We start from the raw sequence: 16,038 nt of genomic DNA on the forward strand, positions 1-16,038 counted from the left end.
TATATGTCAGTTATATGTTGATAAAAAGAGAAAAAAAACACAAAAATCATGTAAGCTTACATTAGCATAATTTTATTCCAGAACTTTTAATAAAATTGCGTTTGATGTGGAAGTTACTTAAGAGAATGCTCAGTCCTATGTGTTTGGAACTCTAGGCATGGGTCATGCCTCCAACCCTTGTGGTATTAGATATGCCTGTTTACATGATAGCTTCAAAAGATTTACAGCCAATGATTATAAAGGCAAGGAAACAGAACTTGATTTACTTCAATTTTGTCCTTCAATGTAATCAGTTGGAATTTTGTGTTAAAATTGAGAACAGTGAAATAAAATGAGAGCCAAAATATTTTTGCTTGGTTAAGTACAAATTTTAATTCATACATGAGATCTTTTACTGAATGGGAATCATATTTTTTAAATGGAAACTTAACCTTTTAAAAAAATTTTTAACGTTTATTTTTGAAAGAGAGAGACAGAGCATGAGCAGGGGAGAGGCAGAGAGACAGAGGGAGACACAGAATCTGAAGCAAACTCCAGGCTCTGAGCTGTCAGCACAAAACCGTATGCAGGGTTCCAACCCATGACCTGATCATGACCTGAGCTGAACTTGGATACTTAACCGACTGAGCCACCCAGGCGCCCCTGGAAACTTATTCTTTAGAAATTGTTAGCTGTTTTAAAATGAAAGGTGAATCAGGAAAATAAATATTACATCAGGGGTACAATTTAGCTGTTTTGGTTCAAGAGTCCCAGACTCCACTGATTCAGCCAGCCAGGCGCCCTTAAAGCAAAACTTCTTTGAAAGAGTTGTTTACAATGTTTCCGTGTCCCAGCAACATCAATTCGCCTTCTCTTCTCACACATTCCCCTCAGGCTTCTATCTCCTCTGCAATTGCTTTTGTCAGTCACTGATGACTTCCCTCTTGTCAGATCCAACAGGCAGTTAACTGGTTCTTAGCAACATTCAATGTACCTGAACAGTTCCTCTTTTATTTATTTATTTTTTTAAATGGCTTATTTGATTTAGAGAGAGGGGCACCTGGGTGGCTCTGTCGGTTGAGTGGTTGAGCGTCTGACTTCAGCTCACGTCATGATCTTGTGGTTGACAAGTTCAAGCCCCATGTCAGACTCTGTGTTGACAGCTCAGAGCCTGGATCCTGTTTTGGATTCTGTGTCTCCCTCTCTCTCTTCCCCTCCCCTGCTCATGCTCTGTCTCAAAAATAAATACATATTTAAAAAATTGATTTTTTTAAACAGAGTGGGAGAGAGAGGGAGAGGGAGAGAGAGACTCCCAAGTAAGCTCTACCCTGTCAGCTCAGAGCTTGACTCAGGGGTTCAATCTCACGAACCATGAGGTCGTGACCTGACCTGAGGCAAAATCAAGAATCTGTGGCTTAACCGACTGAGCCACTCAGGCGCCTGAACAGTCCCTCTTTTGAATGCATACTTCTCTTGGCTTCTTGAAATATAATCTCCTGACTTTCCCCCTACTTCTCTGTTACTCCTCAGTCTCCTTGCATGAACTTTCTGTTCTGCTGAACCCTATGAGGAGGAGGTGCTGAAGTTCTGTCCCCAGTCCTTTTCTCTACCCAGCTCCCTAATTGGTATCACTCACTCTAATGGCCTTATAGCCACCACTTCTGTGCTGACAACACCCACATTTACATTCACAGCCCTAACCTTTCCCTGAGCATGTGTAATAGACACTTCAAAACCAACATGTTGCAAATGGAATTCTTCTTTCAGCTGTCTCCAAATCTGCTCCTCTCCTCCTCGTTCTATATTACCAAATGGTACAGTCAGCACTTGGTTGCTCAAGCCAATAATCTAGGGGTCATCTTTGATTCCTCCTTTTCTGCCAGCCCTTCACCATTCCAATCCATTACCAAGTCCTGTCTCTTTTAATTCTAGAATATCCTCTAATCGTCGTCACCACCCCCCCACCCCCCAAACACTAAGAGCTCTTTCTTGGAGAGCTCCTTTAGCTTTCTAACTGGTGTCCCTGCTTTGATCTCATCCACTATAAGCCATAAGCCTCCAAGGAAACAAATGATTATTTTTAAAACTTAGATCCTATCAATTTCCTGTTTAAAATCCTTCAGTAGCTTCCTATCACACTTTGAATAAAGTTCAAACTGCTGTCCATGGTCTCTAAAACCATCCCCATCATGTCATTCCACCCTCTCCTTTGCTCACATGGTGGAGGTCCCCCAGTCCCCGCGTGATTCCTCTAGCATGCCAATCTCTTTTTGCCTCAGATCTTTCTAATTTTCCTATGGGGCGGTTCCTTTCAGCCACTTAGTACTCAGCTCACATCTTCCTGTTCTGTTTTCTCCGTGGCACTCAACACCAAAGAAAATTCTGTTAACTATTGGCTTCCCTATATTCATTTGTCTGCCCATTTCGGATGAAAATTCCTTGAGGGCAAAGATCCTTGATTCTGTCTTGTCTGCCATTGCATCCCTAGTCCCCCAGAACAGTGCCGACACACAGGAGGTACCCAGTAAGTCTCCTGGCGTAAAGACACTGTGCCTCGGAGCTCCTAGGATTCAGTTTCTACACACGAGACAGGGGTACCTGGTCTATAGCAGAGAAGACCCAGGCCTCCAGGAGCTTATGGGAAGAACCCTGACCGGGGGGGGGGGGGGGGGGAGGTGGAGGCTCTCCTGTCTCCTACACCCTTATTGGCCTCTGCCTCCAGCAGGCTTCCTTGGTTTTTCCGCTCTTGAGACTCCACAAGGCCTGGAGTCTGGTGTCCTTGTCCCTACTTGGGCTTAACAGAGATGCTCAGACTGAAGAGTGGATGGGGTAAGTGGGGTGGGGCAGACATAAGATACAAGATACAGTGAAGGTTTGAGGTCCCAGGGCTGGACCCAGGTGCCCGCTGGAGCGGGGCGGGGCAGCTGCTGATGGGTGTGTCGGTGGGTGCGCCCCTTGGCTCCGCCCCCCGGCGCCTTGGTAGGTAGAAGCGGAGCGCGGTGACTGATTGTGTCGTGGACACCCGACCTGCAACCCCGTGGCGTCGCGTATCAGCTGTGCTCTGGTGAGGGTCTGTAGCCGCACACAGTCCTGATGTGCAGCCCATCCCAGGAGGAGATGGGGCAGGAGGCTGAGAGGCTGAGCCAGTGGCAGGAGGCTCAGCACCAGCTCGTGCAGGTGAGTCCAGAAATCCGCACTGGGGCGGGCGTGGGGAACTCGGGGTGGGATAAATGCAAGCTGGCGGTGGAGGGAAAATTTCTGGCGTATCAGAAGTGTGAGGGACGGGGTTGGGAAGGGAAGAGGGGGTGGGAGATCGAGGACACAAGTCACGTGTCGTTTATACAATTAATATCCACCAAGCATTAGCACCTCTGCTGGATGCTTGGAGGTGGAGGGGTTTAAAAAAAAAAAAAAAAAAGTTCCAGGTAACGTTTTGTCGAGGGACTTGAGTATCCAGGAAAGAAGACAAAGTTAGGAAGTCAGTGGGGAGCAGGCAAGAAGGAAGAAATCACTAAGTGGCAATACTTTGCCAAGACCCTGGGAATACCATGGTGAGCTTACTATAAGATATTGTACCATTTTATTAATAAATCGCTGAATGATTGAAAGTGTACAAATTGCTATGAAGGAGAACAGGTGTCACAGGAACAAACAGCAGAAGTGTTTGAGTTGATTTAGGAGGTTGAGAAGACAGCTGAGGATTTGAGGTGGGACTGAGAAACTGGTTAGGTCAAGGGTTTGCAGGGCCTGAGACCAGAGACTGTACGCCTTCACCCTGGAGGAAATGAAAGATGGACAGAGACCAAGACCAAGAGAGTGATGAGAGCGTGGCCCAAGGGGAGGGAGTCAGGGATTCCCCGACCTTACTGAATCATGCAGGGGTTTCAACCAGTAGGAAGCCACTGAGGAATTTAAATGTGATCAGTCATGATTAGATTTGCATTTTTTATAGAGTGCCCTGGTGGAGGTGGGCAAATTCAAGGCAATAGTTAGAAAGGTATTGTGATAATCCAAGTGAGAACTAAAATGGCAGCCAAGGGGCGCCTGGGTGGCTTAGTCGTTGGGTGTCCGACTTTCGCTTAGGTCATGATCTCGCGGTTCGTGGGTTCGAGCCCCGCGTCGGGCTCTGTGTTGACTGCCAGTTCAGAGCCTGGAGCCTGTTTCAGTCTGTGACTCCCTCTCTCTCTGACCCTCCCCTGCTCACGCTGTCTCTCTCTCTCTCTCTCCTAGAAATAAATAAAACATTTAAAAAAAAAAATGGCAGCCTAACTAGGGAGGTGAGAGTGGAGACAGAAAACCGAATAGACCCTGGACATGTTTTGGAGGTAGACACTGCAAGCATTGGTAATTACTTAGATCTAGGTGGTGAAGGAGCCATCCAGGACACCTTACCAGATTTCTGGCTTGCATGGTAGGGGAAGAATGGTGTCATTTTCTGAGAAGGCAAAGGATGAGAGGGAACCGGCTTGTTGTTGTTGTTTAACCCCTGTGGCTGGGTGAGTAGAATGAATGGGAGTTTTAGATACAGTCCGTTGAAGTGCCTTTGGGCTATCCAAATGGACTGAGCATTAGGCGGCTGGAAGATTCAGGAGAAGTCTGCCCTGGAGCTACTGGTTTAAGAACAAGTGGAATAAAAACTAAGATGGATCATTAGCATGAGAAAGATTGCCTAGAAATTTGTAGGTGAGGGAAACCAGTAGAGGAGACTGAGGAGGATGGAAGACCAGGGAGGAGGAAGGAGAAAAACCAAGCAAGTGTGACAAATGTGTTCCTGAGTCCCAAGGGAGGAAAACATTTCAAGAAGAGTGTGGCCAGTAGTCTTGGGAGCTCCTGAGAGGTCAACAAGAAGGGATCCGGCAAGTGTTTGGACTTAGTAGTGACTATGAAAGTCATTGATGACCTTTATTATTTTATTTATTTATTTTTTAAAATATTTTTTAAAAATGTTTTCTTTCTGAGAGAGAGAGAGAGAGTGCGGGTAGGGGAGGGGCAGAGCGAGAGGGAGACACAGAATCGGAAGCAGGCTCCAGGCTCTGAGCTGTCAGCACAGTGCCTGACGCGGGGCTCAAACTCACGAACTGTGAGATCATGACCTGAGTCGAAGTGGGACGCTTAACCAACTGAGCCACCCAGGTGCCCCCAACAATGACCTTTATGAAAGCTATTTCTATGGAGAGAGGGGGGCCAGACTGCATTTGAGAATAATAAGGCAAGATAGTGGTAAAGTGTATTTTTTAGACATCTCCAAAGAAATTTGCCTGTGAAGGATCAGGAAAATGAAAGAGGGCCTTCACAGAGAGGAAGGAGAAAGGGGCAGAGAACCCCAGAAATACGCATCCAATAGGCAGTCATCTGGGTCCTATTATGTGCCTACTTTATGCTAGTTTCATATAGTGGTAAATAAAACAAGAGAGGATCTCCTCAACCCTTCTAGGGGTAAAAAAATTATTTTCAGGGCACCTGCGTGGCTCAGTCTGTTGAGCGTCTGACTCTTGATTTCGGCTCAGGTCATGATCTCACAATTTGTGTGTTTGAGCCCCACATCGGGCTCTAAGCTGACAGGGTGGAGACTGCTTGGGATTCTCTCTCTCCTTCTCTCTTTGCTGTTACCCTTCTCTCTCGTGCACTCTATTTCTCAAAAATAAATATTTTAAAAGAATAAAAATAACGTTTTCTTCCACAGTCAAAACCTTTTCAAACCTACCAAAATTATAATTTCTTTTTTTTTTTACAGCGAAGACAGTTTTTTTTACAGCGAAGATAGTTTTTGTTTTACAGCGAAGACCAAAATTATAATTTCTTAATATAATCTTAAATATGATTCTTGTTCAAATTCCCCTAGTAGTCCCTAAAATGTCTTTAATGCTGATATGTCCAAACAGGATCCAATTGAAGACCATACACTGCATCTGGTTATTACATCTCTTGAGTTTCTTTGAAATTAGAATAGTTTTCTTTTTTACTGACTGCCTTTCCATTTTTCATGATCCTCATTTGTCTTATAGACAAATCCTTCTTCTGGATTTATCAGGTTGTTTTCTCATGGTATAACCTAGCTTGACATTCTATCTCTTATATCACCTCTAGATTGGAGTTAGGCCTCATAGTGCTAATTGGATTCCAGATCATTGGTAAGAATGCCTCATAGGTACAATAGGCTTCATCTTCATCAGAAGACATATCTGGCTTTCCACATTTGGGTGACGTTAGAATTGAGGTAGTGAAAAGCCTGATTGATCTCTTCAAACCTAAGATTTAGCCTTGTGGTCAGAAAGTAATCCATGTTATGTTACCTTGGACACATCCAAATGTCATGTCCAGCATGTCCAGTGCCCCATCTACCTGCTGGTGTCAACCAAATATTAATTTTTCCTTAAAAGTTTCATTAAGAGTTGTAAACTAATGATTTTCCAATCCCACCATTCCTTCTGCATTTATTAGTGTGCATTCTTCTGTAAAATAGGGTTTTTCTTAAACAACTGGACTCTTTTTGTGATTTTGAAAGAAGTTTCCTCCCGGAAAGATAATAAACACTTAAGTCTTTCACTTCAATTCACAATGTTCAAAGCTTCTGTTACAACCAACAGTCGTTATTCTTTTTGATTCTCAAACTGTCACAAATTTGGCCAGTAGGAACCCCTTCTGTGTCCTTTTTTAGACATTTAAAGAAAGTGTGGTAAAATCTACATAATAAAAATATCATAACCATGTTTAAATGTATAGTTAGTAACGTTAATCATATTCACATTACTGTGCAGCCATCACCACTATTAATCTCCACAGCTTTTTTTCAGCTTCCTAAACTGAGGCTCTTTAACCAATAAAAAGTAACTTCCTAATTCCATCCCCCACCTCTACTCCAAATCCCACCAGGCAACCACAATTTTACTTTCTCTTTGAGAGCTCCGAATCCTAACAACTAGACCACCAGGTCTATTTCTTTGACTTCTTAAAATCCCTCATATAGATGGAATCATACATTCTTTGTCCATTTGTGACTAGCTTATTTTACTTAGCTTGATGTCTCCCAGGCTCATTCATGTTGAATATGTGTCAGGATTTCCTTTTTTTTCTTTTTTGTACATGTTTATTTTGAGAAAGAGCACACACACGAATGCCCGCGTGAGCTGGAGAGGGGCAGAGGAGGAGAGAGAATCCCAAGCAGGCTTCTCCATGTCAGCACAGAGCCTTATTGCTGGCTTGATTGCAGAACCATGAGATGATATTGAACTGAGATGAAAACCCACTGAGCCACCCAGGCACCCCTCCTTTTTTTTAAAGCTCAATAATATTCCAATGTATGTGTATGCCACGATTTGTTTATCCATTCATCTGTAAATGGATACTTGGGTTGCTTCCACATTTTGGCTACCCTGAATGATGCTGCTCTGAACATGGGTGTACAGATATGTATTTCAGTCCCTGCTTTTAGTTCTTGTAGGTATATACCAGAAGGAGAATTGTTGTATCATATGGTAATTTTATGTATAATTTGTTGAGGGATTATCATATTGTTTTCCACAGTGGCTGCACCATTTTACATTCCTACCATCAGTGTACAAGCTTCCAATTTCTCCATATCTTGCCAACACTTTGGGTTTGGTTTTTTGTTTTTATTTTTGTGTTTGTTTTGATAACAATCATTTTAAGGGGGTTTGAAGTGATATCACATTGTGGATTTTATTTGCACTTCCCTAATGATTAGTTATGTTGAACATCTTTCATTTGTCTACTATCCATTTGTTTATCTAAGTCCTTTGGCCATTTTTGAATTGGGTTGTTTTTATGTTAAGTTTTAGGAGCTCTCCATATTTTCTGGATGAAGTCTCTATTAGATATGTGATTTGTGAGGTGCCTGGGTGGCTCAGTTGGTTAAGTGTCTGACTTTGCTTCGGGTCATGATCTTGATGTCCATGAGTTCGAGGCCCACGTTGGACTCTGTACTGACAGTCAGAGCCTGGAGACTGCTTCAGATTCTGTACCTACCTCTCTCTCTGCCCCTCCCCTGCTTGCACTCTGTCTCTCTCTCTCAAAAATAAACATTGAAAAAATTTATATACAAAAAAGATATGTGATTTGCAAATATTTTATCCCATTCTGTGGGTTGCCTTTATATTCTGTTGGTGGTGTCTTTTGATGCACAAAGGGTTTTAATTTGATGAAGCCCAACTTTGTCTCTTTTTTCTTTTGTTGCTTGTGCCTTTAGTGTCGTATCCGAAGAATCATTGCCAAATCCATTGTCATGAAACGTTTCCCCTATTCTGAGAGTTTTAGTTTAGCTCCAATGTTTGGGTCTTTCACCCATTTTGAATTTTTGTGTGTGGTATTAAATAAGGACCATTCCATTCTTTTGCATGTGGATATCCAGTTATACCAGCACCCTTTATTGAAAAGGCTGTCCTCCTTTCCTCCCTTAAATGGAATTGGCACCCTTATTGAAAATCATTTGACTACATGGGTGGGGGTGTTATCTGGGCTCTATTCCTTCCTGTTAGCGAATAGGTCTATACTTAATGCCAATATTACATTGTTTTTCTTGTTGTTTTTGGTTCTTTTAATTTAATTTTTTTTTAATTTAAATTTATTATGACAGAGAGAGAGAGAGAGCACATGTGTGCATCTGTGTGCACACAAGCAGGGAAGGAGCAGAGAGAGAGGGAGAGAGAATCCCAGTCTCCATGCTGTCAGCCCAGAGCCCAGACACTGGGTTTAATCTCACAACCATGAGATCATGACCTGAGCCAGAATCAAGATTCGAACGTTTGACCAATGAGCCACCCAGGTGCACCAATGCCAAGAATACACTGTTTTGATGCCTGTAGCTTTGCAGTAAATTTTGAATCAGGAAGTGTAAATTTTCCAATTTTGTTCTTTTTAAAAGACTGTACTTGGCTTTTTGGGGTTCCCTTTAAGTGTTCCATATGAACTTTACAGGGAGTCGATTTTTCTACTCTTGCAAATTGGGATTTTGGTAGGGATTGCGTTGGGTAGCATTGACATCATAACTCTTAAAAGTCTTCCAATCCATGAACATTAAGATGTTCTCTCCATTTATTATGTTTTTGATTTCTTTCAGTAATGTTTTTTGTAGTTTTCAGTGATTAAATTAACCATCTTAGTTATTTCTAAGTATTTCTTTTTGATGCTATTGTAAATTGAATTGTTTTTCTAATTTCCTTTACAGATAGTTTGCTGTCATTGTATAGAAACAATTGATTTTTGTTTGTTGAATTTGAATATCCTGCTACTTTTGCTGAATTTGTTTATTAGTTCTAACAGGTGTGTGTGTGTGTAATCCTTAGAATTTTCTGCATATAAAACCATAGCATCTGAGAACAGATAGTTTTACTTTTCCAGTATGGATGCCTTTACTTATCTAATTGTTCTGGTTAGGACTTCTAATTCAATGTTAAGTAAAAATGGTAAAAAAAGGCATCCTTGATCGGATTGTTTCAAGTTCTTTTTCTGCTTCCCCCCCCTCTATTTTACTTTGGTTTTCAGATGCTGCATTCTTGGGATAAATCCCACTTGGTCATATTGTATAATCTGCCTCATATGCTGGTAGATTTGGTTTGCTAATTTTTTTTTTGAGGATTTTTTTTGGGGGTATCTATCTTCATGAAAGATGTTGGTCTATTGTTTGCTTTACTTGTGTGATGAGTTTGTCTAGCTTTGGTATCAAGACAATGCTAGAATGAGTTAGCAAGTATTCCTTCCTCTTCATTTTTTTGTAAGAATTTGAGAAGCATTTATATTGAAATGTTTAGGATTCACCACGAAGCCATCAAATTCAGGCTTTTTCTTGGTCCTGGAGGCTTTTGATTACTGATTCAATCTCTTTACTAGTCACAGGTCTGTACGGATTTTCTTTTTCTTCATGAGTCAGTGTCGGTAGGTTTTGTCTTTTTGGGAATTTATCTATTTTATTTAGGTTATCCAAACTGTTGGCATAAAATTGTTCATAGGGCTCTTATAATCTTTTTCATTTCTGTAAGATTGGTAGTAATGTCCTTACACATTTTTCTTGGTCAATCTAGCTAAAGGTTTGGTAATTTTGTTAATCTCTCCAAAGAACCAACTTTTGGTTTCTTTGATATGTTTTTAATATTTTCTTCCTTATGCTAGCTTTGGGGTTAGTTCGTTTTTTTCCAGTTCTTTAAGGTGTAAAGCTAGGTTGTTGATTTGAGATTTTTTTAAAATTATAAGCATTTACACTATAAATTCTCTTTTATTATTTTTTTTAATCTTTATTTTTGAGAAAGAGAGGGTGTACACACGTGAGTGAAAGAGGGACAGAGAAAGAGAGAGAGACAGAGAGACAGACAGAGGACCCAAGCAGGCTCCGCAGTGTCACGACAGAGCCCAATGTGGGGCTCAAATTCACAAACTGAGAGATCGTGACCTGAGCCAAAGTTGGATTCTTAACCGACTAAGGCATCCAGGTGTCCTTAAATTCCCTTCTTAAGAGGGACATTGTGTAGAATATTTCCTGTTTAAATTCAGCATTATTTTTACTTCTCTGGTTTTTATAATATAATTTTTCATTTTATGAAAATCCTGATTTCTCACAATATTATTTTAAAGCTATTTTAATCATGAAAAGTAACACTCAAACAGAAAAGTGAATATAAGTAAGTGTACAGCTTAATGAATTATTACAAAGTGAAGACCTGAGACCTTGCCACCACCATAGCAGCTCTTCCAATGTCCCTTATCATTGTCCCCTCCCCCCCAATATAACTTGTAGTCTATTATCTGTACATAACTTCTTTGAATTCCTCTTTTCTGCTCTGTGATGTTTCTGTAATTGGTGTAAATGCTGAAATTGCTTTTTAAGTTTGCTTTCTTTGTATGTGGGTTTGAATGTTGCTCATTTTTCCCTGACCTGTGGCAGCATTTTTCTCTGAATTTTCTTTCCTTTTTGAGAAATTATAATCACTTATTTCTGTTTTGGTGTTTGAGTGTCTTTTATGGACACTGCATTTTTTACTTACACTTTGGTTTTAATATTTGAATAAATTGGTTTTTTTCTGGACTGTCCCAGTAGAGGAATAGATGGGAGATGGTGGGGTTGCTTTTCCAGTTTCTCAGCTCAAGAACTCTCTCCAATGTTACAGTAATGGGCAGCTTTAAAAAATATGGTTCTTGGATCCTGTCCTATTTCTACAACCAGTCTCTTCCTTTCTTTCTTTCACACCAGTCAGTCATCAGGATATACTTCCTTGGACTTCCAAGCCAGTCCCCCACTCTTGTTGAAAGTATGCCTCTTTTCCTTACTTCCTCCAATGCTTGATCTCAGACTTGTCTACAGCAGGTCCAACTCAGGTGAGAGCCTCTTCTGTAGGTAAATATTTGCAGATGGTTTCTAAGTTGTGCTAAAGCCATAACCCATCTGAAACTTCGTGGCTTTCTTTAAAAAAAAAATTTAATGTTTATTTATTCTTGAAAGAGACAGAGAGCGAGCAGGAGAGAGGCAGAGAGAGAGAGGGAGACACAAATCTGAAATAGGCTTCAGGCTCTGAGCTGTCAGCACAGAGCCTAACATCGGGCTTGAATCCACGAACTATGAGATTGTGACCTGAGCAGAAGTCAGATGGTTAACCACTTAACCAACTGATTGCCCCTGTGGATTTCTTTCTTTCTTTCTTTAATTTTTTAAAATAGTTTATTTATTTTTGACAGAGAGAGAGCATGAGTGGGGGAGGGGCAGAGAGAGGGAGACATAGAATCCGAAACAGACTCCAGGCTCTGAGCTGTCAGCACAGAGCCCGATGCGGGCTTGAACCCATGAACCGTGAGATCTGACCTGAGCCTAAGTCGGATGCTTAACCAAACGAGCCACCCAGGTGCACCCCCCACCCCCCGCCCCGCGTGGCTTTCTTATGCTGGTGTTGGATGTTCTTTCACCCTCACACTGAAATATAATCTTCCAGGGTTTTCTTGGTTTTGCTGAAGGTATAGGTTGTGGAATATTTTATTTGCCTTCTTAGTTGCTTTTTATGAGATAAGCAAAAACGTGCCAAGGAGGAAAAAATGGCATGAGGCACATCTAGGCTTCCACTGTGCTCTTATCAGCCAGACCTGCATCTTAGAAAGCCCAACTTGGAGAATGGCTCGGAGGCAGGATAATTTAGGCAAGATATATTGGAGGGTGAGGTCTGGAGATAGTGGAACTGGAATTTGAACTACAGTGAATTTCACCTGATTCTCTTTCTTCAAGGATACCGAGACGTCCATGTCCATCTTGGACATGTGTCCATCTCCTGGAAGTGGAGTGCATACCTCTTCGAATGATGACCCGTCAGGCATGCAACACTTCCCTCAGTGCACACAGCTGGAGAGGATCCCCTTGGCCTTGGCTGAGGCACCCAGACAGAATGCAAGTGATCTGGGGCCACAGTTCAATATGTCGCTGCCAGAGGATGGCGTGAGCTACAGCTCCCAAGTGATTCATGCTCCTTCCCAGATGACTTACTGTGATGGGATGTCTCCTTCCCAGCCAGGAATGATGGTTTTCAAGGGACCCCAGATGATGGCCTTAGGAGAACCCAGTATTCCAGGGGTGGCCATGACATTTTGTAGGACTCTAAAGATGCCCTCCAGTGGGCCGCCAGTCTCAGCTCCCAATAGAATCTCAATGATGCCCCACATCAGTGCACCCACAATGCCTTATTCTGCCCCCCAAGCGGTACCTCCTGATAGAGACTCTTTAACACCTACAATGTCATTGGCCCCAACCACGTCTGAGGTCCAGGCAATGCTCCCTTCTTTGGCTCAGATGTTGCCCCCTAGAGATCATCATAACTTTGGGATGCAACCAGCTGGGTCCCCATCATTTCAGGCTTTAAAATCCCAGGACCATCTCATGAGCCAGCCAGCCTCCCAGGAAGACTCCTTGCTACCCAAGCAGCCTATACAAGCTCCACAGAGAGTGGAACGGAACTCCAAGGCCCAGGAAAGGGCCCCCAGGAGATCCCCAGTTTCAAGGCCTTACTCCTGCCAATATGAGAACTGTGGAAAAGCTTATACTAAGCGCTCCCACCTTGTGAGTCACCAACGCAAACACACAGGTGAAAGAGGTGTCAGAAAGGAGGGGTAAGGTTGGGTGGGGTGGGGGAGTCTCTGGGCTTTAGATTTGCACTGGGCCATCGGTTTGTCATGGCTTGGGGTTAGCTTGTCATCTTTCAAGTTTGGGCTCAAGCTATATTGGCCCCACCAGTTTGCTTTCCCATGGTCCAGTGTGACTGTACCAAGATGATGGGGACTGCTGATTGTGTTCCCTCCTCATTCCTTTCCTATGGGGTTCTTTTGGTTTCTCAGCCTCGACTACTCTTCCTCATAGAGTGAGACCCCTTCCTATGCACCTGGTGACTTATTCTTCAACTTACTTTCTTCTGTCTCTTGTCACCCCTACCCCCAGGTGAGAGGCCTTATAAATGCGTGTGGGAAGGCTGCACATGGTCTTTCTTCCGTTCCGATGAGCTTGGACGACATATGCGGATACACACCAGATATCGACCATATAGATGTGATCGGTGCGGCCGACAGTTCATGAGATCTGATCATCTCAGACAACACCAAAGGACTCATCTGCGGATGCCAGGATCCCCAGACCCACAGGCCAACAATGGGAAAATGGCTGGTCCTCCTGCTCCTTCTTTAGGTCAATCTCTTCTCTTTAGTTTGGCTTCTCCTCCCAGATCCTGCCTGCCTCTGACCAGCTAGTCTCTGGTAGGTGTAGGCTTAGATGAAGACAGAGAAAGATCATGAGGTGGTGTTAAAGCCTATATGATCTCTGGACCCAGTCAGAGACTCCTCAAAAACTGTCTTGTATGCCCTCACATCTCTGGGGCCACCTACTTCTCTCAAGTTTAGCCACATGGGAAGATGGAGGAAAGTAGAAATTGGAAGCTTTATCAAAAAGCTCTTTATCTTCTATCACTCCCCAGCTCCAAACCCTTTAGTGACTCTCCTTTGCCTGCTACATAAAATTCGACTTCTTTATCTTCGTCTTTTATAGTTTCCAGACCCAGACTATGTTCAAATCCTGAATTTACCATCTATTAGCCATGTGACCTTGGGAAAGGTCCTTGATTACTTTGCCATGTTTCCTCTTCTGGTAAATGAGAAAAAAAGTATTGGACTGCTTGGGACACTTATGTACCAAATCAGATTCTCTCTGGCATTCATCAGCCATAAGCCCAGAGATTGTCTTGTCCTACAGCTTCCAGACTCGCATGGAATGCCCCTCTGCAGGGCATGGGATCTGGCATCTCAAATTGCCATTAACAACCCAGAAGTGTGAGGGAGTTACTGCTCCTGGAATAACATTTGACTAATGGAATATGGGAGAGAGTCAAGCAGATAAATTCCTTCCTCCCTCCCTTTCTTCAATTGCTACAAGGCACTGTGTCTCCAAACTGTACAGCCAAGGGGGAGACTTCCCATGTAACCAATGGGCACACCTACCTAGGGTGTTTCCTCAAGGCTTGTCCAGAAGCAAGACCCAACTGCTATCACTTTGCATTACCACCAGTTTTTCCTCGCCTTGCTTCCCTTTTCTTACTTAGTGCCCTGGGTTTGCAATTCTCAAATAAAACATCAGTAATTAGTTCTTGTTTTAGGCTCTGTTTTCTAGGTGATTTGGGGGTGGAGAACAGAGAAGGACAAGCCCTATTGTAACTTCCCCTCCTCCCCTCACTGAGCCCAGGTACCTGGACTACCAAATACCAGGTATTAAAGGCCCTGTCCTACGTTGTTCCTCTCCATAGGGCTGAGAGCATAATGACTATCCTGGATACTCAGGTAGTTTTGAACCTTGTTTCTGGACTTCTCAGCTAGCCGTTACACTAGGCAGCAAACTAATAAAAAGGAACTTGCCCGAACTCTCAGGTGGCAGAGCTGGGATCCCGACCAGAATCTCTCTGCCCTAGAGATAATGCTTTCTGCTGGTATTGCCAAGCACTTTCAGGAGATGGCCACAGAGAGATGAATCAGGTCGAGTTCCTGTGGCCAAGGGGCCATCTTGCTCTAGGGCTGAAGAGTCCATCTAGGTGTGGTGACCATGGAGAGGATGAACATCTAAAGGGGAGGGCCAGAAAGGCCATCTGGGGGAGGTGACCCTTGAGCTCAGTAAGTGAGTATATGTAACATCTAGTAACCCCTTATTGTAATAAATTGAGCAGGTGAATGAAGAGGAAAGAATTCCAGACAGAATGTGCTGGACCAACCCAACTGCTTAGAGGAGAGTCAACCTGCAAGCAAGCTTCCATTCATTTGACCAATGTTCTTTGAGCCCACTACAAAGAGCATCACGGCTATGGGGACTGGTGTGAGCGGCACAGAGACAATGGAAGAGCGTGTCAAGGAAGAAAGACTTCTCAAGGAGGTGCCTGAGTCAGACCTGAAGGGCTCATGGGGGTTAGCTAGCCTCCCATTTTCTGTGTGTTTACCCTTGGTCATGGCCCTGTGTTGGACACTAAGGACTCAGAGCATGACACTGCCTTGCTGTGGAGCATAAAGACTACAGATAAACATCCCGAGAGCACTCAGTGTTGCCAAGGAGAGGAGCCAAACCTCTGTGGGCTCAAATTTATTCTGGGCATTGTGAAAGTCCCACAGATTTGGTGATCCCTGTCACCCCCATCCCCACCCTGGCCATTCTTGCACGGCCACCTTGGTCTGTTCTCCAAGTGGCCCCAGTGTACCTGGTCCAGGCATCCAGGTGCCCTCCACTCAAACTCTGAGTGAGGGGAGTAGCCATGATAAATAAGGGCAGGGGGTGCATGTTTGTGACCCAATTACTTGCCCCAGGTCTCAAGTGCCTGAGGTCTCTTAACTTCCCACCTGGGAACTAGGTCCCTTCTCTGAAGCAGGACATCTCAAGCTGAATGGGCCAAGGCTGATCTTCATACCCTGCCCCACCTGCCTTACACATATGCCTGCTGGTAAGGTCAGCAGGCCAGATTGCAGGGTGGGATTCAAGAGAGAGGTCTGTTGGTGACTCATCACTTTCATCAAGGAATGGAACTGAGAGGAGCCAGAGTGGGCAGGGGTGTG

The 16,038-nt window shown here is 43.5% G+C and overlaps 1 protein-coding gene across 2 annotated transcripts; it reads left to right on the plus strand.

Moving 5' to 3' along the window:
- Positions 1-3,055: 3,055 nt before the first annotated feature.
- Positions 3,056-15,515, plus strand: KLF17 (Kruppel like factor 17). Of its 2 annotated transcripts, none has more exons than XM_039238676.1 (4): positions 3,056-3,156; positions 12,200-13,049; positions 13,400-13,710; positions 15,165-15,515. In XM_039238676.1, exons 1-3 carry the CDS (start codon positions 3,073-3,075, stop codon positions 13,702-13,704), a joined length of 1,239 nt encoding a protein of 412 aa, XP_039094607.1. In that variant the 5' UTR covers positions 3,056-3,072; the 3' UTR covers positions 13,705-13,710; positions 15,165-15,515. The 2 variants fall into 2 exon arrangements, with proteins under 2 accessions (XP_039094607.1, XP_039094608.1); XM_039238677.1 differs by having other exon boundaries at positions 13,400-13,642.
- Positions 15,516-16,038: the final 523 nt, after the last annotated feature.

Source organism: Hyaena hyaena, unplaced genomic scaffold (assembly GCF_003009895.1).
Source record: "Hyaena hyaena isolate Hyena2069 unplaced genomic scaffold, ASM300989v1 scaffold_144, whole genome shotgun sequence".
In the NCBI taxonomy this organism is placed as follows: Eukaryota; Metazoa; Chordata; class Mammalia; order Carnivora; family Hyaenidae; genus Hyaena; species Hyaena hyaena.

Coding starts and splice junctions, on each gene's coding strand:
- KLF17 (XM_039238676.1), top strand. CDS start 3,073: ATGTGCAGCCCATCCCAGGAGGAGATGGGGCAGGAGGCTGAGAGGCTG. Junction 3,157..12,199: donor CTCAGCACCAGCTCGTGCAG/GTGAGTCCAGAA, acceptor TCTTTCTTCAAG/GATACCGAGACGTCCATGTC. Junction 13,050..13,399: donor TCACCAACGCAAACACACAG/GTGAAAGAGGTG, acceptor CCCTACCCCCAG/GTGAGAGGCCTTATAAATGC.